Source organism: Furipterus horrens, unplaced genomic scaffold, assembly GCF_987537825.1.
Source record: "Furipterus horrens unplaced genomic scaffold, mFurHor1.1.pri manual_scaffold_1, whole genome shotgun sequence".
Classification (NCBI taxonomy): Eukaryota; Metazoa; Chordata; class Mammalia; order Chiroptera; family Furipteridae; genus Furipterus; species Furipterus horrens.
In genome coordinates, this window is record NW_028327171.1 from 131,068,864 (window position 1) to 131,092,023 (window position 23,160).

The 23,160-nt window shown below is 43.8% G+C and overlaps 1 protein-coding gene across 1 annotated transcript in view; it reads left to right on the forward strand.

Annotated features, from left to right (window-relative positions):
• MGAT5 (alpha-1,6-mannosylglycoprotein 6-beta-N-acetylglucosaminyltransferase) overlaps positions 1 to 23,160 on the forward strand; it is a 343,102-nt gene that overhangs the window by 243,745 nt on the left and 76,197 nt on the right. Inside the window, exon 12 of the mRNA XM_090279425.1 lies at positions 6,576 to 6,709. Within this exon, the coding sequence (XP_090135551.1) occupies positions 6,576 to 6,709 (134 nt within the window). The remainder of the gene's footprint in view (positions 1 to 6,575; positions 6,710 to 23,160) is intronic.

Sequence of the window (23,160 nt, forward strand, 5' to 3'; positions counted from 1 at the left end):
ACTGCTTTTTGTCCTTTAACTTGGGTCAGGAGGGCTCTGCCCTTGTGTGCAGAGTGCAGACCAGTGAATAATACGATCAGTCTTGGTAATTTCTTCTCCAGTCCAAGTCTCTTCAAGAGTGATGTTCTTCTAAGGAGTCCATTCCTTCTAAATTGTTTTTTGACACTTGAAAAAATTACTCTGGTGTGCTTCTGTCAACAGTTCAGACGCTTATCTTTTCAACTCAACTGTTTATAATAGGTCCCTAGCTTGCATCCCAGCCTTGTCTCTCGAAAAGCCTAGTATCAACACCATTTCAAAAAAATCAGTGTGGGTAAAATTCAAAGCATAACATCACTCACTGTCTGTGTACAGTTTTGAAGACCAGATTACTACTTGTGTGATATAACTATTTTTCAATAATTTTTTCTATCATGTCAGTTTTATTATCATGGAAATCAGAATTAACAATGTGAATATGATAGCAGGCAATATCCTTCCTTGTTTTAACAAAAATTTTCAAATATACAAAAAAGGTTAGAGAAATGTACAGTACAAACCTACTACCTAGACTCTACAATTAACAGTTTGCTTTATTCTATGGTAAATCAACCCATGAGTATCTTTTCTCCATCTATCAATTCACCCTTTTTTTAAATGCATAAAAGGACACTTAATTCTTAGATGTTTTAGCATGATATTATTAACTAGAATTCAATATTGGTCACCAAACTAATTATGTTTATTTCTTTGATATCTGTAACATTAAATTATTTTATTTATTCACTACCTGGCTCCCCAACTGAATGTAAGCTCAATGACGGGAGCTTTATTCATGCTTGTCAGCTCACTAGTACATCCTTAACTCTTAAGTTGTTGCCTGGCTTATGGTAAGTGCTTGATAAATATGCTGATTTTGAATGAATGACAGTATTTAAAAGCCTATGATATTAGAATTTTAATGATCTGTATCATTGATTTGTTTCCATTCTTCCAACATCAGCTTTTTGACCTAGATAAGAATCTATGTAAATTTATTAGTTCAAAAAATATATATTGATCACCTATGATATGCCAGACCTGAGCCAGGTTCTGGGATAGAGTGATGAGCTACCTTGAAAAACAGGCCTTGGTTTTGGGGCTTTGTGTAAAGGGTACGATGCTAGAAGTAGTTTAGGAATAGCCTCTGCTGCCTAGTAATGTAGATCTACTTACAAATCAATCACACCACCTAATTAAACGTTCCTTATTGACCTAATCAATCATGCATTCAAAAAACATTTGCTGACTTTCTACTATGCTCTGGACCCTAGAAATTCATAGACATATAGAACATGGGTCAGTCCTCAAAGGGCCTGTCATCTGTTACAGGAGATCATGATTTGTAATGAAGCCTCTAATAACTCTTCGTGGTCTGAGAGGAGAGGTACTTGTCTCAGTCTTAGGGAGTTAGGGAATCCCTCAAGTGAAAGGTGATGGGAGCTGAGACATAAAGGGAGGGGGAAGTGGTAGATGTGTCAGATGTATGTCAGCATGAGATAAGATGGAAAAACATGATGTTAAAAGCCCCAAGAAGGTCATCAGTGGAACAGAGGTATTGGTTGAAGGATGACCTAAAATGAAACTGGAGTGCTAGGTGTATTGGGCTTGCTTCATCCTGAAGGAAGTGAAGATTTTCAGCAGAAAACTGCCCTAGTCACATATTTGTTTCAAAGACCTCCTTGTCAAGCAACACAGAGGATGGATCGGAGTTAGGGAGCAGAGAGAAAGGGGCAAGGCTGAATGAAGGTATGGGGACTACTTACACAAGCCACTGCAGAGTTTATGAGGGTGTGAAGGTCTCTGTGATATTCATTGATGTAGAGACTAGAGCATTGGGAACGTCCTAAATGTCTTGTGGTAGGGTGCATCAGGCAGAATTTCTGTCACATTGACTTGACCACAGGATTTGTTGGCTTTTGCCACTGGTGATTGTTGAAACTGGCTTTAGGTGGAGCTGGATTCAGAACTTGGAAGATGTCTTGGCTGTTTTCATATCTTGGCTTTGCATGTCTCTGGATTGGTTTTTTTCTCAGGCAGGCTGTCCTCACGTGGGCAAACAGATGACACCTACAGCTCTGGGCTTCTCCCCCAACAGCCTTGGGAATGTAGCGGAAAGACGGTGACTTCAAAAGTAGCTCTGAGTAGTCCTAGAGCAACTGTGATTGGCGGGACTTGGATCATAAACCCATCTTTGAACTAAGCTTTGGTCAGGTCAAGTCGCCTGGGTTCTGTGCCCTGTCCTTGGAGGCTTGGAGAGTGGGGCAGTCACAGGGTCAGGATTCTTCCTGAGTGGAAAAGAATTTCATGGCCTGGGGAGGAAGGGTGTTTATTTCCACAAAGTAATTCTGGCAGCCCAGAATGGGGCATCCTGGCTGATGGAATGAGATCACACTTGAAGTATTGTTCTGCTTTAACTAACAATGATGGGCTGTGGTGGTTAACCCAGAAGGATACCTGTGGCACATTGTATAAGTGAAAAAAGGTCCCAAAAAAGCAGGTATATAGTAGGATCCAATTTTGACTTGAGAATAAAAACGATCCATAAGTCTAGGGGGAAAGCCCAATAACAGTGGTTATTTCTGGGTGGTAAAATGATGTATGTCATCTTTATTTTCCTTATGTCTTTCTCTGGGTCTCTGAAAAAAGTTTTACACTGAGGGTATATTTCTCTTATAATCAAGAAAACAAACAACAACAACCACCTATTTCTGTTTAGGGAAAAGAAAAATGTATCTATTACAAAAGTCTTGGTAAGGATTGGTGAGGCCAGAACTGAGAAAGGTGAGGAGAGGAAAGAAGGAGTTGAAAGATTTTTAAGAAGCTGGCATCCTTAGGACTTGGCGATTGACTAGCTGAGGAGGAGCCCAGGCTAGGCTGACTGTGGGGTTTCTGCCTTTTGGGACCTGGTGGCAAGGAGTACCCAAGGCTAGGGCCAGCTGTAGACAAAAGCCAGCAGACAACCTGTTCAAATGAATATTTGCACTTCTTGGAGATTTTGAGAACTTAGTGGTGGAAAAACTGATCTTGGAGATTTATGCAGTGAAAGAAAGGTCCATTTGACTTAATAAATTTTTTGATTTACATTTTAAAAGAGGACATTATTACTGCTTGGTAGATATAGTGTATGCCTCATTTATTAAGTAGCTGGTAAACTCTGTGAGGGCAGAAGATCCCTCAATATCTAGCATATAACCTGGTTTGTAAAATAATGCTTGCTATTGTTTGTCATTGAATTATTAAAGCTAAACTAACATTAGTTCTTAAAAGAAGCCATCGCCATAATCTGCTCAGGAAACTCATCAAACTGATTTGTCATGCATCATATTTGTAAATAGGCACTTCCAACATGCTTAAAATAATGCTTTTCTTAATTAAAAAAAAAGTTTGTCCTAAATTATTCTAATTTATGCAAGTAAGAGAAAGTCAGCTTGGTCCTACATACATAGAGCATAAGTTGCTCAAGAAACTGAGGTAATAGATTATATATTTCTCCCTGGGTCTTTCATGTGTGTTTTTGTCTATCTTATAACATTATTTTCCTGGGAAGCATGTCTACCACTATAGTTCTTGAGCCCAGAACATAAATTATGTGGACTCTGAGGCTATATATTACAAGTGCTTTAAGGAGAATAGGCTCTGGAACCAGCTGGCCTGGCTCTGAATTCCGACATTGTAGTGTGTAGACATGGGGAGTTTAACTCTCTCTGTTTTCTCATCTGTACAAACATATTCTCAGGGTGTGGAGGATACAATGAAATAGTCACTGTAAAAACACTTAGCACAGAACTCAGCAGGTAGTCAGAACTCAAATATCAGCCATTTTAAAAACACATTTGTTTATCTCCTAGGGTGGAATGATTTCCAAAAGTCCAGAATTTCCTGTGTTCCATTTATGATGGGATTTCTTTGATTTACCTTGAAATATGTAAATACCTTCCCTTTGAAATCCTGCCAACACAATTGAATTCCGTATTCCCATCTGAAGGCAGGGCAAAAAGACAAACCTTGGTTAAGTTTAGGTCTCCACAAAAAGGTCATTTCAGATAGCATCAGCCTGACCTTGAGGCTTTTGATATACCATAAGCAGTTTTAGGATGTCACCATGCAGTACCTGGCTGCTGGCCAGCTCCTTGGAAGTAACCATAGACCAGCCCACCTTTATTTCTAAACCACCTGTTGCTCAAATGGTAGCTGAGCAACCCCTCATGCTACCGATCTCCAGTGTCCTGTGAAGGTTCAGTGTTACCTGGAAGGAATATGGAGGGTCTGACCACTGCTCTTGGAATGGGGTGCCATTTGTAAGCGCCGCTGGTATTTCTCATTCAGTCTCATCTGAGGTCCTTAAACTGCACTTTGCAGTTTAACATCTCCAGACAAGAGAAAAGAGTTGAAGTAAAGTATTCGGATGAAAACTTAAATAGAGGAGAAATTGTCAGTGCAATTCAGTGTTATATAGTGTCAAAGTTGACTTAGAACCAAATTATAGTCACAATGCAGCGGAGGCCTGCCATTTCTCACAAGTCTTTGAATAAATTATTTACTTCCCCTTGCACTATTCAAGCTATACACTAGGAAGATCTTTGACACAAAAATATAAACATGTGTGTGTCTTTTCTCTTTTAGAGGGTTTGGTAATCATTTTATTTTTGACTATATCTGAGTGTGTTTAACATGAAGTAAAAATCTATTAAGTGTTTTAGGTGCTAGATGCTTTCTTTTTTTTTTTTTTTTTTAGTGCCCACATAAGAACTAGATCACTCAACTGCGGAGACATATCAAAGCATGAAGCTTTGGTCACCACATGACCTTTCTGAAGATTAAAAAACACCATTCAGAAGTGTCAGATCCTATTTCAGAGTTCTTACAATTTACAGTGTTACAAAAAACTATTTAAAGCTGCCTTCTTGACTTTCTGAGTGTTCATAGGGTCTCTTCCCTACCCCATATGCCTTCAAATTCCCTCTGCCAGCTCCTCAAAAAATAAAAATAAAAAAAGAAGAGAGAGAGAAAGAAAGAAAAGGAAGAAGCAATGATTGCCTCTTGTTGGCAGTAAAATTTATTCAGTAATTTACTTTCCAGCCAACTGCAGCCAATGCCATTGCCTTTGGGCACTTGTTCAAAAACACAAATGAAATAACAGGTCGGTGAGACCTAGCACAGCTCCCCAGTCACAACCCTGTTATCTCCTCGTTCTGTCACCCCCATTAGGCAAAACCCTGGGAGACTAGATGGTGATAACTCAGTATTTATGCAGCTCGTTCATCTCCACAGTGTGGGCTTTTGGCCAGTGTTCCCCCCTCCATCTTCCCTCACGGCCCTGGAGAGAGGGGCTGGGCTTCAGGTCCCAGGCCTGCCCTGCGGGCCGCCCCGCGCAGCTCAGAGGACGGCGGGGCTGGCATTCCGCCCGGGAAAGGGCTCCTGAGTCCTGAGAAAACCAGAACCAGACAAAGGAACCAAGTTCCTCTGTTTGTTGACTACCCACCTCTGATGAATATGGCTGTGTTGAATGAGTATGTACTGTGTGGATTTTACTGAGTGTCAAGTATCTCTCCATTTAGGTTATTTATAGCTGTTCTGTTCAGGTCCAAGTCAAGCAGAGCCATTGCTTCATTCAGTATTGTGGGCCTCTGCAGGGTCAACTCCTTGAAAAGCAGATTTCTCTGGGCAGAAGGAATGTACAGGAGAGGAGGGTCTTTTTTTCAAGAGAGAATTGTTTTCTGGTGAAATGTTTTTAAATGATAGGCACAAGAGACCATTGTTTGGTGAGGGTTTGGGGCTGCTTTCCCCCTTGGTCAAGTGTTGAAGTGTTAAAATAGTGAAGATTTAAAACTCAAATTTGAGGAATCCAGAAGAAAATGCCTTTTTCTTCCAGAATAGTCTGCTCTGTAGACCAGACCACTGTTCATTGTGGTGGTTGGCTTTTCAGAGTGGTTTACATTACAGTGAGCTTTACTTTTTTTTTTCTTCTCTCTTTATTCCAATCATTAGTTCAAAATATAGCCCCATAATTTATATCTTTCATGAGTAATTCTTAGAGGATTGGGGTGATGTTGCTTGGTTTTGCCCCCAAATCCCCTTGTACCCAGCTGAACGGTAAACCCAGCTGGAGCCCGAATAAATTGTGTGGAGCCCACTGACAGCACCCCCAACCCTCTTGAGGTCCTTTGATTCAGCCCTGCTCTCTACAGAGTTCTGGTTATTAGTAGGTAAAACCCAGATGAGGGCACTCATGTCAGGAGACAGTAGCCTTGTTCTGAAGAAACAGGAGGTAGGAGAGCACACAGCTAACTGCTTTTCAGACAAATGTATTTTCCACTAACAAAAGAAGTATTTGGTTCAGGTTAATCCATCCCAAAGAGAATTATTCTCGTGGGAATGTTTTGCTGGGATATGTGGGGGCAGGCAATTCCTCACCCCCCCACCCCGGGTGAGAAAGAACAGGGTCAAATGAAAACATTTAATTATGTGCGAGATGGTTCGTTGTTGAATTTGTGATTGTTGTTTCTCCAAGCTGGTGAAATCCTAACTGCCCTGCCCTTTCCTTTCCACATCAGCTCACACCCCAGACAACAGCTTCCTGGGTTTTGTGGTGGAGCAGCACCTGAACTCCAGCGACATCCACCACATTAACGAAATCAAGAGGCAGAACCAGTCCCTTGTGTATGGCAAAGTGGATAGCTTCTGGAAGGTGAGTCAGTCTGTGCCCTGCCCCCTCTCTCTCTGAAAAGATGCTTGTTGGGTAATTTAATTTAAATTTGATCCAGGGAGTAATCAAGCCAAGTGCCCAGGGCTTAATGGAATCTGCTTAGAAGTAAACAAAAATGTGCAAGGATTTGGTTGCTCAGCATTTGCATATCTAATAAAGGCTGTACCTGCTCATCTGCACAGTCGCTGCCCAACAAAGCCCTTCACTCTTTGCACGTTGGAAGTGACACATTACAGCTTCTTGCCCATCTTGTATTTGCTTCTGAAAGCCAGGTTCCCACAGAAGCTGGACATTTTTCTGGAGCAAAGCATTGCACAGAGGGACCCTGTGCCAAGTGGCTCTTTGCCTCTGCCTCTTGGGAAGTGTGTGTAAAGACAGGCAGCTCTGTTTGCCTGGGGAGTGTAGCGGCCTTCACATCCGCTTGGCTGACATTAGTGCTCACAGTGGTCAGTGTTCAGCTAACCGAAGGAAAAAGGCCCGCCAGGACTGACTGCGGGCGGTTTGCTCAGGGACATCTTGGATAAAACATTCTTGGCCACAGGCTGAGCCAAGTTTTCCAAAACCACTGGGCTGTTGGGCCCTAGAGGGCCCCTTGGCTCTCCTGGATGATTTCCAGAGCACATCTAGGGAAGGTCAAACAGGAAGGGAACCGAATGACATGACATGCAAATATCTTGATTATTTCTGAGGACACATTTGTGTAGGACGGAACAAACTACAAGAGTTCAAAACATAAAAGTGAATCACTTTCTGGAATGATCAGAAACTGGTCTCACATTAATTATCATGCCTCGCTTATTGAGGAAGTTAGAAATCAGCTCGCTGAGGAAGCACACATCATGTACAGGGTGAGAATTCTTCTGACCCATGTTCAAAAAGGAAAAGCACTGCTGCCTGCTCTCAGTTCTAAAATGTTAACTATGCCAAAGAGATGATTAAATCGGCCTGTTTTTAGGGAAGCGGATTCAATTCCAGATGACTGTCTTTGCTATAAATGGCTAGAATCTTGTCTGTACAGTACAGTGGTTCTCAACTGGGGGCAGTTTCACCCGTCAGGGGATGTGTGGCAGTGTCTGGAGACAATTTTGGTTATCATGACTGAGGGGAGGTACTCCTGGCACCTGGTGGGTGAAGGTCAGGATGCTGCTAAACATGTGGCAGCGCACAGGACAGCCCCACAGCAAAGACTTATGTGGCTGAGATGTTGAAGCCTGGGCTGGTCAATAAGATTTTCTTCCTACCTACATTATTCCACATTTTTTCCTCTCAAGTGAAATAAAAACCAGGCTATGTTATAAATGATTACTTAAGAATATCTCATAAATGTATACATCTTTGTATCAAAATTTGCCCATGTTAACAGAGCATTCTTCAACTGACTTTGAGCCCAGCTTGGGGTAAAGAGAGCACATTGAGCGTTCTCATTCTCGGCCTGACTGTGAAATGAATGGAATGTGTCACTGGTTTTCGGAAGACATGGGCTCTTAAAAAAAAAAAGTAACTGCCTCCCACCCTCTGCACCTGCTCAAAGAAGATAATCTGCATGTCTCTTTGGGCTTGACCTTCAAATTATATCACTTCTGTTTTGAAAGCAAGTGCAGCTTCCTCCTCGGTGCCTCCAGCAGCTTTTTTGGTTTTCCTAGAAAACCAAAACAGCAAAGCAGTCTGAACACTTTTGGGTCATCTTTTCTTGGGTACAATAAGGTTGCCACTGAAAGGATGATTTTTTGATGTCGGGCAAAATCCCAAAAGTATTAATCATGTGATTTGGGGTATAATTTGGAGATTCTTCTGATCCGACTTTGCAAGTCCTATGCATTGCCCAACTATTACATAATGCTGTGTGGCAGTGTGTCCACATTAGTCTGTCTAAATACCAAGTCTAGGCTGTTATTTCAGTTTTTTTATATCATCATTACCTAGCATTCTTTGATGAGAAAGGTGGAAAAAGATGAAAATTACTGTAAATTTTTCATATAAATTCAGGACATCTCAAACTTTTGAACACAGCATAGTATGTGAGAGTTCAGCTTCTTTTTTCCCAAATGTGCCCATCCCATGGTATCTAGTGAGTATGCGCAGAAAACAGGTGTGCCTTTAAGGTGTGATGTTACAGCACCCACATTCTCAGGTTGCATCTGACACTGACCTGAGCTTACAGCAAGTTTGGGGAGTTGCTTTTCCCACCCCTTGCCCCATTCTCCCCCCACCGCCACCCCCATCCTCCTTCGCCTCAGAGACCTTTGGGAAGGGGAGCAACACGTCAGCCCTGGGAGCATTAGGATCACAGTCTGTGGGAGTGCCAGGTGTGAACCAGATGGTTTCAGCCAATCCTCTCCTTCTTCCCCTTCAGATTCTAGGACTCACTGAAATTCTGAAGGTATCTGCTATGCTGTCAGTTCTATTTCACTGTCCTTCTCCTCCTTCTGAGGGAATCTCCTCACCTGCCTGGGCACTTGAGTGGGGAATGCCACCATATGACCCCTCCACCCGTGGCTGGTTGGCCCAGGGGGTTGTCCTCTGCCCCAAGGCAGTCCTTGTTGGTGGTTGGCAATCGTGATTCTGGCTCAAAAAGTCAACCTATATCAATGAGATTTTTTACTCGGCATTGCAATACAGAGGGACAGTGACAGCCGTGGAGACAGAAATTAAAAGGATATACGATGAGGTCAAAGCAGAAGCCTTCCAGAAGTCCAGTGAAGAAACAGGACTGATTTGGAAAGGGACAGGGCACATGATGGAGCAGAGTCACAGGAGGAGAGGCGGCGCCGTGAGAGATGTGGGATGCCATGAATTGGGGGCCAATGGGGACAGATATAACCCATGCAGGCTGGGGAGAAAGAAAATGAGCTGCCACTGTTCCTGGGAGTTTTCTCCAGATCCTACATCCTTTTCTCACACTCTATACCCTTGCAGTGTCCTGAATGATTTCTGTTCCTTATAGTCATATCAAGGATATCTGCTAAAATACAGGGTGGAGCAAAAGTGGGTTTACAGTTGTTGGTATAGAAAATAATACAATAACTAATAAATAATGATACAAGAGTAAACTCTATGTTTCATGTACTTACAAGTGTAAACCTACTTTGCTATACCCTATATGTAAGCCTTTGCTGCAATCCAAATGCCTAGCAAGAAACAGCCTATTAAGTATAGAGGCTGAGGAGGAATAGTTACCTCTTCAACTCCTCCCCATTGGCCCGCCAAGGTACCCTGTGGTCTTGTCCTGATGTTATAATCTGCAGCGGAGGAGTGGGTGGGAGGGAGGGAGGGGACTTGATATCTGACTCCAGAATCCCAAACACACCAATCTGGGAATCATCTCTGTCCAAGACCCTTAGCATCAAATGACACTTCTTAGAGCCTAATCCCAACTACAGATCTCTTTCTCAGCCCAAGAACCCGAAGTTCTAGGTTTTGGGCATCTACCTCTGGGACAGACCGATCATTTATTAGTATCAACTAACACATTTGCCAGGAAGAAAAGTCTGTCGAGTGTGGCCGAATTCAAGGTCCTTCAACATCACAGAACAAAAAATTAGCCAATTTTGTAAAAAAAAAAAAAAGATTTTGAAAATTATGGAAATTAAAGTTAATTGAAGTCTTGCTTAATTGTATTATTTATTTTCATCTTTCTTTAAAAATAGCAGCCTGGCCCTGGCCACGTTTCTCAGTTGGTTAGAGCGTTGTCCCAATACACCAAAGTTATGGGTTCAATTCCCAGTCAGGCCACATTCAAGAAGCAACCAATGAGTGCATAATAAATAAGTGGAACAACAAATAAATCCATGTCTCTCTTCCCCTCCCTCCCTCTTTGTATCTCTAAAAAAAATTAAATTAAATAAATAACATAATAAAAATAATAGCCCGAACATAACTGATGTTGGTGGTACAGGGTCAGCATTTTACATATTCCTGATCCCACCAGGATTTTCTAATTACTCACTGATAGGCAACTGTTGCTAAGGTAAATGTCCCAAAGGTCTTGCTTTGAGCAACTCCGAGAAGTAAGCATAGCCTCTGAACCACAGGCTGAGGCTCAGAGGTGGTCCTGCAACTCACCAGCATGTGAGACAATGAAATGCTTTGAGCCTTGGTTCCTGGCCTGCGAAAGGGGAGCAGTAGCATCTACCATATAGAGCAGGGCTGTTCTGCATGTGGATCACCTGTCATCTTGTTCCGATGCTGATTGTGCAGGTCTCATAAGCACCCAGGTAATGCTGATGTCCTGTTCTGAGTAACAAGGCCTTGGGGTGTTTAGGATTGTGTAGAGTGGTTGACACTGAGTCGCTGACCAGTCAGTGAATAAATAATTCCTCTTTCCTCTTTCCTTTTGCCTTTTTGCTACTCTGTCAGACTGCCAGCTGTTATGTTACTTTTTTACTATTCGAACCTGATTCCAGTCACCCCTCAATCTTACTTCCTGCTCAGTACACTTGCAAGGCTGTTACTTCTAGTCTGTGGTGCCCAGCCCCTTAGAGGAAGTGAGAAGTGCGGTGTCTGCTCGTCATCTGCTATCCTGGTTTGTACAGTGGGTGCTTACCAGGCAGTATGGCATAGTGGTTAATAACACAGACTCAGAGCAAAATAGCTGGGTTCAAATCCTGCCTCTACCACCAACTGCCTGATCATGGGCAATTTGCTGAACTTCAGTAGGCCTCATTTTTCATGGAGATGATGATAGAGTTTCTTTTTAGATTAAATGAGTTAACAAATGCAAAGTGCTTGCATTAACTCAGAGTAAGTCTGTTGCTCTCAGTAACATCAGGTCTGGGGCCAGATTGGAAACATAGTAAGAATGTATGTGGGTTTGGGGAGTGGGGGTGAAGTAAAGCCTATTAGGTACTGGCAGATACAAGCCTGCCCAGAAATATTCAGATTACACTTTTTAAACTATGTCAGGAGTTGGCAAACTCAGGCCCTCAAGCCAGATGTAGCCAACCACCTATTTTTGTAAATAAAGTTTTATTGGAACAGAGCCATACCTGGTTGCTGTCTGTGACTGCTTTTGCACTAAAATGGCAGAGTTGTATAGTTGTGGCAGAGACTCTTAGACCAGCAAAGCCTAAGATATTTATTATCTGGCCTTTTATAGAAAGGGTTTGAGACCCCTGAAGTATCAATACATTATGTTACAAGTAAGTCAGATCTCCTGTAGGACATGTTTAGCCAACCGTCCCTGGCATCAGAGATCTTTTTCAGCTTGTTTGGTTGTTCCTGATATGTGTGTGTGTGTGTGTGTGTGTGTGTGTGTGTGTGTGTGTGTGTGATTGAGACTGATGGATAGGCAATACATGGAAAAGTGAAGTGTGATTTTTACTAAAATCTCTGTTACTTTAAAGACAAAGCCCCAGGCCCTGAGCCGAGCCTTTCTTAGTAGGCATTCAGTAGAGCTACCACTTATTCAGTAACTAATGTACTGATAATAAAAGGCCTTATATTAGTGTATTTACATTTCTCTGAGCCTCCACAGCCATCGGTTGAGGTGCATGCCCATTTCTTCTGAGGAAGTGAGGGCAACTTCTATTATCCTTCACCATCCTGGTGAGGACCTGGCCTAAGGAAATGGAGTGAGTTGGCCAAGATCCTGTGTCAGGTGATGTGACAAGTCCAGGGCCAGGATCAGGGTTCTGACCTCTTCTCTTAGGATCCTGCCTCCCTGCTGCCACTTGCTGGAGAAGCTGTTCCTCAGCCCCCTACCCTAGAGGCTGGGTCCATGTTAGAGCAGGATTTGGAAGCCAGGAAGCAAGGTCTACGTGAGTGACTTATGGAAGCAGCAGGAGCCACTGGCAGATATTGGCCTGACAGGTGAAGTGTTGCTCCTGGCTGCTCATCACACAAATGAGGAAGTCGGTAACAGCCTTACAGTCAGTTCTACAAAGAGTAAAGGAGCTTATTTGAGCAATTCAGCTTGTTTCCACCTTCAGACTCCAAGGGCCTGGCTTGTCCAACCAGCATCAACTGAATTTGGAAAGCTCCTCTTATCTACAATCCAAGGCTGTGTGGTTCTAAAGCACCCCCTAAAACGACACGTCGTTGTGTACCCACAGTCCTAAGAAGGAGAGCAGCCCACCTTCCAGAAATGAGATGCAGCTTGTCCCTTCTCTCTGTCCCTAATTTCTTGCCCTTCTTAATCCATTCTCCACACAGCAGCAGCCAGGGGGGTCTTTTTTAAAACGGAAACAGGATTGTGTTACTCCTTTTCTCAAACACCCTCAATGGGTTCATTGTAAACGCAGAGCACATTGCACTTACGGTGAAATCCAGTCTCAGTACCGTGACCTAGCGAGGCTCTCTATGAGCAGCCCCAAGGCTCTGGCCACACAGGGTCCCACGTGCCGCCCTCTGTGGCCCTGGGCTCAGCCGGGCCTCTGGAGCAGCTGCCACCTGCTCTACTCTGCCCCAGCCCTAGCCTCCTAGGGCCACCCTGTCCCACACATGCCCTCAAACAACTGTCACCCCTCCTCATCCCTATCACAGTGTCCTTTTTCTTTCTTTCATGGAATTTTAATCATTTTGTGATCACAGATTTACCTTTTTCTGTCAATCTCTCCATAACTGCTAGACTGTAAGCTCTTTAAGGGTAGAAATCATTATTGATTTTGCTTTACCCAACACAGTGCCTGGTGCATAGTAGGTGCTTCCTCACTAACTACTGAATGAATGAATCTTCTTTTGATTTCGTTAAAGGCAGTTTACCTGAGGATCCTGGGATATGACTTGGAATGTGTTTTGCTTTGGTCATTGCCCTGTGCTCTCTGGTCTAAGGGACACTAGAAGAAGGGATTTGAAGGAAAAGGAGTAGAGCTACACCTGTGCAAATTCTGCAGCCCACATAGAGGTCTCCAGTTTTCAAAGCCCCTGGTGAAATTAGCAGTGAAGCAGTCTATACTGTGTGGTTCTGTGTATATAAACGTCTAGACAACTCAGACTAATCTGTAGTGGCAGAAAGCAGATGAGTGGTTGCCCGGGGAGGGGTGCGACAGAGAGGTGGGTATGCCTACTATCTTAATTGTGGTGATGGGTATATGGTATATCCATCCATGCACATTTACAAAATTGTATGCTTTACATATATGCAGTTTATTATATGCCAGTTATAAGTCAACAGTGCTGTTAACATAAGTTGAAGTTGGCAAGCAGTGACCTTCAGGGCCAAATGTGCCCTATGGCTTGCAAGCTAAAATGGTTTTTCCATTTAAAAGTCTTAAAAAAATAGAGAAGAACAAACTAAAACAAAAGAATTATGTGACAGATCTTACATGTTCCCACAAAGTCTTAAGTATTTAATATCTATCCCTTCACAGAAGAAGTTTGCTAACCCCTGGATGAGATCAATAATTACTTACCTGTGTTCCTGGGAGCCCTGGCCAGGGCCCGGCTGCTGTCAGAAGCCAGGGGGCAGCTACACAGTGTGGGTCCCACCAGGCACAGTAGCTCTAATTTATCTCCGGTATAGATTTGGATTTCCAGTCAGAGTTCACTGGGAAAAGGGTTCAACTGCTTTAAACAACCGAAAATAAATCTTGAAAGTCTCTAAACTAGATAACCTCTTGAGTCTAAGATAGAATCTCTCATTCTAAAATCTGTGTAATTATCTCTAATTTAGTTGACTTGGGTTTAGCTTAAATTAATGCAAAATTGGCAAGGGGAGTAGTTTGGAGAAATGCCATTTTATTTTCTAATACAAATAAACTGCTCTTAGTTATATATTGTTTTACTAAACCACCAAAGATCTTCATAATTAAAGAATGTACTGAAATCCTTAAAAAGAACACTTTTTTGTAAGTAGGTTAAACCTTGTAGTCCTGTTTGTTCTTTAATCTACTTGGCCAGACTTTTCTTCAAAGATAATGTAGATATTAACCAGATAAATCTAAACCCATCGTAAGTAAGTCAAATTGGCACACATTCTGAAATAACAAAATTGGAATCAGTTTTGTTGAATTTGCTGAAAAATCTAATGTGATTACACCTCTTGGTTTTGGTTCCAATCAGAAGAACATTCAGAAGCATTTCTATATCTCCCCCCAATGTATGCCCCTTGGGAGAAAAGTCAATCACAAGAGACCTAGTCATGACCCCTTGACCACACTTGCCAGTGGCAGGGAGCACATTGCTTTTCCTTGGGAAAGAGTTAGGTCTGCCAGTGCATAAGTGACCCCTCCAGGGCAGCCTGGCACCAAGCCTCAGTCACCTGTGCTTGGTTTTTTGTCTGACTCGGTTCCTGGTACATGATAAAGAGCAGTCACATTGCAGAGCCTTTCCCCAAAATTCAAGTGCAAATTTTTTTGGAGGGAAAAGGAACAGAGAAGAGAAACTAAATGCAAAGAGAAACATCAAAAATGAATCGTTGGCTTCGAAGACTCCAAGGGCTACAGTCCAGAGGACTTAAGGATTTTCCAAAAAGTCTTGGTTGCATGCTGATTATAACCTAACCCCTTGTGGCATCATCATGAGCATGTCAGTGTTTCATGAGCAAATGTGTCCAGGAATGAACACCAAACTTAAAGAACCTTTGGGCAGCCTCCTCTTCTGTCTCATCAACCTAGTGCTCTGTTCCCTGTTTCAGCAAGTTTTCTGCTCTCATCTTAAACCCATTGATGTTTACTTGTTCCATGAGCAAAAAGAACACATTCTCCTTGTACAGCAGGTCTTTTCATTCAACATCCTTTAACTACCATGTTGATTAAAAAACAAATTAATTCCCAGTTGGGGCCACTGTCTGTAGAGTTTGAATATTCTCCCTATGTCTGTATGAATTGTCTCTGGGTTCCCCAATTTCTGCCCACATCCCAAAGATATGCATGTCAGGTGAACTGGCGTGTCTGTGTTGCCCCAGCCTGAATGAGTGTGGGTGTGTGTGTGGCCCTGTGATGGGTGGGCGTCCTGTCGAGGGTGGGTTTGCACTCTGAGCTCTGAGTGCCAGCAGAGGCTCTGGCCACCTGTGACCCAGAACTGGAGCAAGTGGGTTAGAAAAGAATTATCTTGTTAAATTCATCTCTTAAATGTCTGTATAGCTCACATGTATTTCCGGGTTTATTATTAGAAGTGTTTTGGCTCTTTATTTAGAAGTTTGGTGAATTTTTGTGACCAGAAATATGCCATAGGAACTTAACTCTTGTTTGTATCAATTAACCTATGGTAAAGTTGGTTTCGATATGTGTTATTTCCCTTCAAGTCTCAGTTTCCAAGAACCTGTCCTCCACATTAAGTGAGGACTTGCTGTAGCTCTGTTTCAGCCTGAAGCACTGATTGGAGACCGTCTGGAGCAGCTGGCGGAGCTCTGGGTGGGAAAGTAGACGCCCAGATTCTAATTTCAGCTACATCACTCACTGGCAGCTTGTCCTTGGAATTGACTTGCCCTCAGGTCTTGCTTTCCTCATCTGTAAAACAAGGCAGAGGACTGTATGTTCTTTTGTTTTGCTCCCCAGAGTTCCACAATTCTATAATCTAAACTCCTTCTTGGCCTTCTCTGATTGTTTCAAGAGCAAGGGCACAGAGAAGACAGCCTACAAGACAACTTTATGGGCCACCAGAAATAGGACAGAGGGATGATAATTGGGTCAGGCCAGGCAGAGTCCATAAAACCAACTGCATAAGGAAACAGTGGGGTTGCTGTGCCTTAGCATCTGTGTGTGTAAAAGAGATTTAAAGGATTTGTTCACAGTAAGCTCATGTGAGTCAACAGTGCGGAGAACTGCCAACAACTTATGATGGGGCTTTAGTTGATGCATAACTTGGAGAATGAAGGGCTGGTAGTTCTCGTCTATTTGAGAGCACCTGGAGTGTTCCATTGTCTCAGGCTCTGGGCATGTGGGTGCACTTCCTTTTTCTGCACTGGTAAGTCCAGCTGGGGTCTTGGAGTGTCAAGAACTTGGACTGTGGAGCCAAACTGGTGGGCTCCCATCCTGGCTCTACAATGACTAGTTGTGTGATTGCAGGAAAATGCCTTGGGCTCCCTGTGCCTGTCCTCTCATCTGTAAAAAGGGTGGTAATAATAAAAACCTAGTATAGGGTTTTTACAAAGATCATATGAGTTAATAAATATAAAGGTATTAGAACAATGCCTGATATTCATGAATGTCTATACTAGCTTGCTGTTAATAATACTCTCCAGACAAATTAGAACCTTTTGATTAGGAGTAAAATGTGGAGGGACTCACAGCCATGCTTTATGGAGAGTGATTGAAGAAAGGGACATGTCTGGAACAAGGGAAAAAAATAGGCTTATTTGAGGCTGCAGGTGGGTGGGTGAGGATTCCCAAGGGGTGGCAAACAAATGAGGAATCGGATTTGTCCTGGATGACCCTCAAAAAAATAGAAATAGGCTGCTAGTGAGCATGCTGAGCTTTCGAGGAATAGCAGGAGGTGTAACTCAGCCGTCCAAAGATGAGGTGAGCCACCTGGGCAGCCATTAACCTCCCGTTGCTGGTGGCTGAAGGGACATTGGCAGGACTTTGGGAGAGGTGTCACTAATGCCAGGGGGACGCTGGACTGTCTGAATCGTGCTGGCAACCCAGAGATTCTATATTTGTAGCATGCAGTGGAAAGAGGCAGGAGGAAGAGAGACCGAGGGGAACACACCACAGAGGACAAGCTTATCCGCAGGCTGGTGGTATCAAGAAAACATGTGGTCCGTTCTTTTGTCAGGGCCCAGCTTTATGCCTAAAGCAACAGATACAGCCTTGGACCCCACAGACCAAACCTAACTCACAGACATTTTTTGTTTAGGCGGCACAATATTTTTTAAATTGGAAAATTTGCCATTTGGGAAGGTTCATCGGGAAAGCTGAAACTCTTGGCTTCTCTTGAAAATGTAGACAGCGTGCAAATTGGACTCGTATACCGAAGATTGGCTGAAGCGGAGCAGTGGCTGCTCCACAGTGGGTTTAGGGGTTCCAGCAATGACAGTCCTTTGGGAGCCTTTTCTAACCCCTGCCAAGTCCCATTTAGCCCACAGAGGTATTTGAGTGTGCAACCTTACACAGGGAGGTCAGGAAGATGCTAACACTTTTTGTTTAGTCCTCTCAGAGAATTGGTTTCCTCTGAAGAGGGTAAAGTTAGGAAAGGAGCTTAGAATGAAATACTGAATTCTATGTTTCATCTCGGCCAAACCGTCCTTTGACCTGTTTGGAAGTCTGTCCAGTTCTGAGGCATGAAGGTGGGCAGGAAGGAGGACCACGGCCCCCTTTTTTCAGCATGCAGCTTCAGCAGGAACCCCAGGTTCTTAATATCTGTAGGTTAAATTTCAAGTGATTTCTTCTCGTCGGCACCGAGCCCGTGAACACTTTCCAGTTGACAGCCCAGCCCAGGTTGAGCTGTCAGAGCTTCTCCTGCCAGGTTTTCTTGTGGTTGAAACTTAGTTTTCTTTGGAGTGGATGGGAAGAATGCATAGCAACTGACTCAGTATCTGGGACTTGAAACCTGTTGGCTTATTGCTCTTGCATAATGTAGTAAAGCCTTCAAACCTCATTCCTCCTGGGAGTGGAAACCTCTGCTTAGAACACACTGATCAGCCCTCTCGTGGATACAGTTTCTAGTAGTAGCTCCATGCAGGAATGTGGCATGGTCCTCTGGTACAGCACTGATTTATGGGGCATTTTGCTTAAATAATTTCCAGCCTGTGTTCCAAATAAAAGCAGGAAAGCTTAAGCTGGTTCTTAGAATATAGGTCAGTGATAAACAAGTATGCCCAGTCATAAATCCCAGCTGGGAACTTAAACTTCCAGATGCCAGGGACCCTCCTCAGCCTCAAGGGACCTGGGAATTGTGTGTTAAAAGACTCACTGGCTCCAGGTGACTTTAAAACAGGAAGTTTGGGAAATATTGCACTAGGGAGTCACCAGTTTTCCTATCCAGAAACACCTTAATCAGCTCCTCCTGTCAGCTGCTTCCACACACAGTGTGTGGCTGCCATGGAACGGGCACCCCCCGCGTGCTGGAGAAGACGCAGGTGCCCTTGTTGTTCCTGGCTGCCTCCTGTGCTCCGGGCCTTTGCTTCTCAGGGCAGCTGACCAGCTCCATGATCCATCCTCCAAGGGCCCACCCCCTTATTTCCATGTTAATTGCAAGTCTTCTAAATTAATCCTTGTGTGGGTGCAGACAGCTGATAGAGGCTCCAGTGAAGTGTCTCTCAAGAATGCTTGACTTCTAACCCAATATTCAAATAAGAATTTGTAGGAATTTGAGAGGTTGCAAAGCACTTCCACATAGCCTCATGAAAGCATGTGTCAGTTTTACGGGTGATAAAACAGCCTCAAAGACATTTAGAATAATAAAAAAACAAAATCCACTTTAACATAGGAGTGAGTGATAGACTTGTCGATGTCATGTGTTCAACTGTGACCTTGGTACTTTCGAGAGGTCACTGATGGTCCAGAGATTTGAATAATGAGTGGTAGAATTTTGGGCCTTGCCGCAGATGGTTGCGCAGAGGCATTGGAGGAGCCTGGGGTTGAAGAGTAGTTTTCTGGATGCCCCTCCGGAGAATCCCCAGCCAGTTGTCTGCTCTGTCAGTGACTGGCAGCCCTCCCAGAGGCATAAACAGCTGAGTGAAAATTACTGCAGCTGTGAGAAGAAAACATATAAAAGCATTGTGGGTGAAAAGAGGTCCCTTGTGCTCAGCAGAGGGACTTCTCAGAAAGCCAGGGCTGGCTGGGTAGCTGGAGGCTGAGGCAGCCATCGAACATCCTGAGGGTGGGGTGCTTCTGCGAGGTTCTGAACCACTGCCTGCCACTCTAATAGTGCTGGGATGAGTTCATTTGTAGTTCTTAGTAAACACAGCTGTTGTGGTTGTAATCGCCTTGCGGCTTTTTACTATTACTCCAACCCTAACAGTTTGGCGACTGATAGGGGAACAATGGTGTTCAGGGATGGGAAAAGAAGTTGCTTTCTGTGAGAAGAAAAAAAAAGACTAAAGGGCTATCCAGAGACAAAAGCCACTGAGCCAATCCAGAAACCAGGCAGGTGAGAGAAAATCTGCTTCACAGAGAAGGAGGCAGACTCCCAGGTATTGACCAAGGGTCTCAGGGGCCCAAATGCCAAACAGCAGGGGAGGAGCCAGACAACCCCTTCAGACAAGAGTTATAAAAGCCTGGCAACATTGTTCCCTTCAAGCAAAGAAAGGGTTAAAATCATTTTTGAAAATAGAGGGAGATGTAATGCCTCTGAATTTATAATGGTCTGAAAGGCATGGCTTTCTGAATGTGAATAGGCAGATTATAAGAACTGGGATATTGTATTGATTGACGTTTTTCCCCCAAATAGAACATTGTTAAAGAATAGCTTACAGAAATGTTGTTTTGGATGAAAATTCTAGGCATAGTTCAAGTTCTTCCAAAAGCACGGTCACAGTCCCCATACTGACCATGCCAGGCAGCAGTTGGTTGGGCTAGGAGGACATAATAGCACTGCTACCTCCAGGATCCTGACGACCATGGCAGAGCCTGGTGTTGTCCGTGCATACCCCCTGGTAGCGTCACAGCCCAGCTGAAGGTGTGCAGTCCCAGGAGACGCGTGTGGAGAGACTGCCAAGGATAGAGGAAAGCTTCCTGGAGGAAGGGGAACCTGGATGTCTTCATTCAGTTCAGGTTTACGAATCCCTGACGCTGCCCCAGCTTTGTGCTGGGAGAAAGAAGTTCCTTACCCGTTGACGTGGCTGGAGAGGGTTCAGACACCTGAAAAAGGATGCCTTTAAAAGAGTTCTCTGTGGTTCCTACATCAACCCTTGTATAAAAACCCGACAAAGAAAGCAAAATCGTGGCAGTAGAAGGAAATGAAAGTGTGGCTTTCTGGCTCTTTTTCGGAGAGAAAAGCAAAGTAGAAGTTTTTATAATAAAGGTGGAGAGCAATGCAAATCTGGGAATGGCATTCCAGTAAGCCAACTGAGTGTGATGGGGCTGTTGAGAGAATTTTGACTTTTTTCTGGTGTCGTCTGCACTGCCACGGAGAACAGATAACCTGAGGCGTTAGTGTGAGCTGGCACCCAGATGACTTCCTATGCCAGCTGGATTCCTTGAGGTATATTTTTTGGTAGAAATGGAGCCCATGGGATTTGCCCTGAGGATGCTTCTCCATCAGTGCAGAGCCATGCCACTGAGACCTTGAACAGACCCTGCAAAGGCACAGCAAGCTGGTGGAGTTTTATATCAGAGGTACAGATTGGGAGCACATTTTACACTGTAGAGCATTCCTGGGAAGCAGAATCCATCATTTTATTATAAGAAGAGATTTTACGATATTGAGAAAGACTGATAAACCAATTTAGAAAATATTTTAACTGTAATAATGTATACTTTTAAAATCATATTTAGCATCTATATAAATTTATACTTAAATAAAAAACATAAATGGCATATGCTCATGTAATCTGGCTGAATGAACCCGTTTGTATTCAAGATAACTTATGACTCTATTCATCCCCTCGCCCCATACCCGGCTTCGCCCGAGAATTTGGTCCAACTCCAGGGACAGCAGAGCTCCAGGGGATATTGGCTTTCTCCCTGCTCAGCTGGAATTTTTACAGCTGGCTGGCCTTTGCTCTCCCTTCTCTGATTCCATTTTTGACTAGATTGAGCTCTTTGGGGAGGGGAGGATGCTAATGAGTCCTAATATTTGAGTAGTTCCTGTGTGCCAGGCCTCGTCCTTGAAACTGCGACACCGAGTGGATGCTATTAGCGCCATTGTCAGGTGACACAGCTGAGGCGGCCAGAGGTTAAGATCCCACAGGTAATGACTGAGTCAGAATTTGAATTGAAAGAGCACAGATACTGTGGCCAGTACACTGGACCACCTCCCCAGGAGCAGACTCTCTGTGGCAGCTTCTCCCTCCATCTCCTGTTCATGCCCTCACTCTCAGGAGGCTGACTGTACTTAGGCTGGCATGGGGCAGATTTCAAGAAATAGTTCTGTAGGGTTCTGTGTGGAGACAAAGTCTCTTATGAAGAACTAGTGAAACTGAATGGGTAAAACCATTTGCTTTTTCTCAAACATAAAGATGAAAGATGTTCATTTTCATTATATTGATTGTTGTTAGGAACCTGCTTGCATACCTGCACTTGCAAAGACATGTCTGCCTTCAGGGAGCTCAGAGAGAGAAATACTGACCTAGACAAGTGAAAAGTGAGAGAAATTTTAAAGTTAATTGAAAACTGGATGGAAGAGCGCTATGTGAGCCTAAATGGCTTTTGAAGAACAAGTCAGGAGTTTCAGGATGGTTGTAAGGCATGAGCAATGGTCCATTATGCGCTGAAGAACTCACTTCCTTAATTAAGTCATAACACGCACCTCAAGTGGAGGAGAGAAGGGAGGGGTGGGGCTTAGGAAGCTTTGACCTAGTATTTTCATCCTTTGCCCAGGCTGCTGGGGAGTTCATGGCCCCACAGTGGGAGCTAGTGGGGGCTACCCCATGGGGCCCTGCTTGTCCTCAGCACAACCCAGGGGGCACCGTGCCCATTGCAGGGAATGGGGTAAAGCAATGAACAGCCGCATTGATCCAGAGCAATTAAGGATCATTCCAGGTCCTCAGAGTCTGCTAAGGTTTGCCCAGGCCTCCAGATTGTGCCCATGTACTTGCAGTGACATGGGCACAATCCCAGCAGCCCTGTAGGACAGCGCCACAGTCTGCATTCTCCCGGGAGGAAATCAGGGTCTGGGAGACACGGAGTTTTAACCCACTGCCAAAGAGAGGCCGCGTCCAGGGCAAAGACTTGCTTTTCCCTCTCTCCCCTTTTCCTTTTCGTTTTCCTTTTTCTGTCTTTGTTTTTCTCTCATTTATCCTCCTCTCTTCTCTCTTTTCCTTCCTCCTCTTCCCTCCCTTTCCTCTTTTCATTTAAAAACAAATTTGATTTTATGCTAGAGTTGGTGTAGAGAAATTTCCCTAAATTAGACAGTATCCTTTTGTATGCTTATTCTTAAATCAGTGATTATTTACATGGAATGAATTGGCATTTGGACAGGTTAAACCACTGGCGGTTTGAGTAACACTTAACAGGAGAAACAGATATAGCTGCTCTCAAGGACAAATCTCCACCATTTAGACCAGATAGTAATTCCTCCTCAGCACAGCATGGTCAGGAAGAGTCTTATGGTTGAGCCCAGGGACGGAGAGAAGCTATCCCTCATCCTTATCCAGTGGCTCTCCATGTGCAGCTGGAATTACCAGCCTCCTTCCATCCTGTACCTGAGGCCGGGTCCAAACTATGAAATTAGCTTAGTTACATTTGGTGAGAATGTGATGGCTCACTGAACTGGCAGCCAGAATGGGTCTTCGTACCAACACCATCCAAGGTGATATAAGCTCGTTAGACCCAGACAGTTTCCACTTCTGCTGAGCATCTCTGAGCTCTGCCCAAGTCACTTCATATGTCTAAACCACATCCATGTCCTTCAAATGGGCTCACAGCACATCTTCTGCCTACTTCGTGGGATTG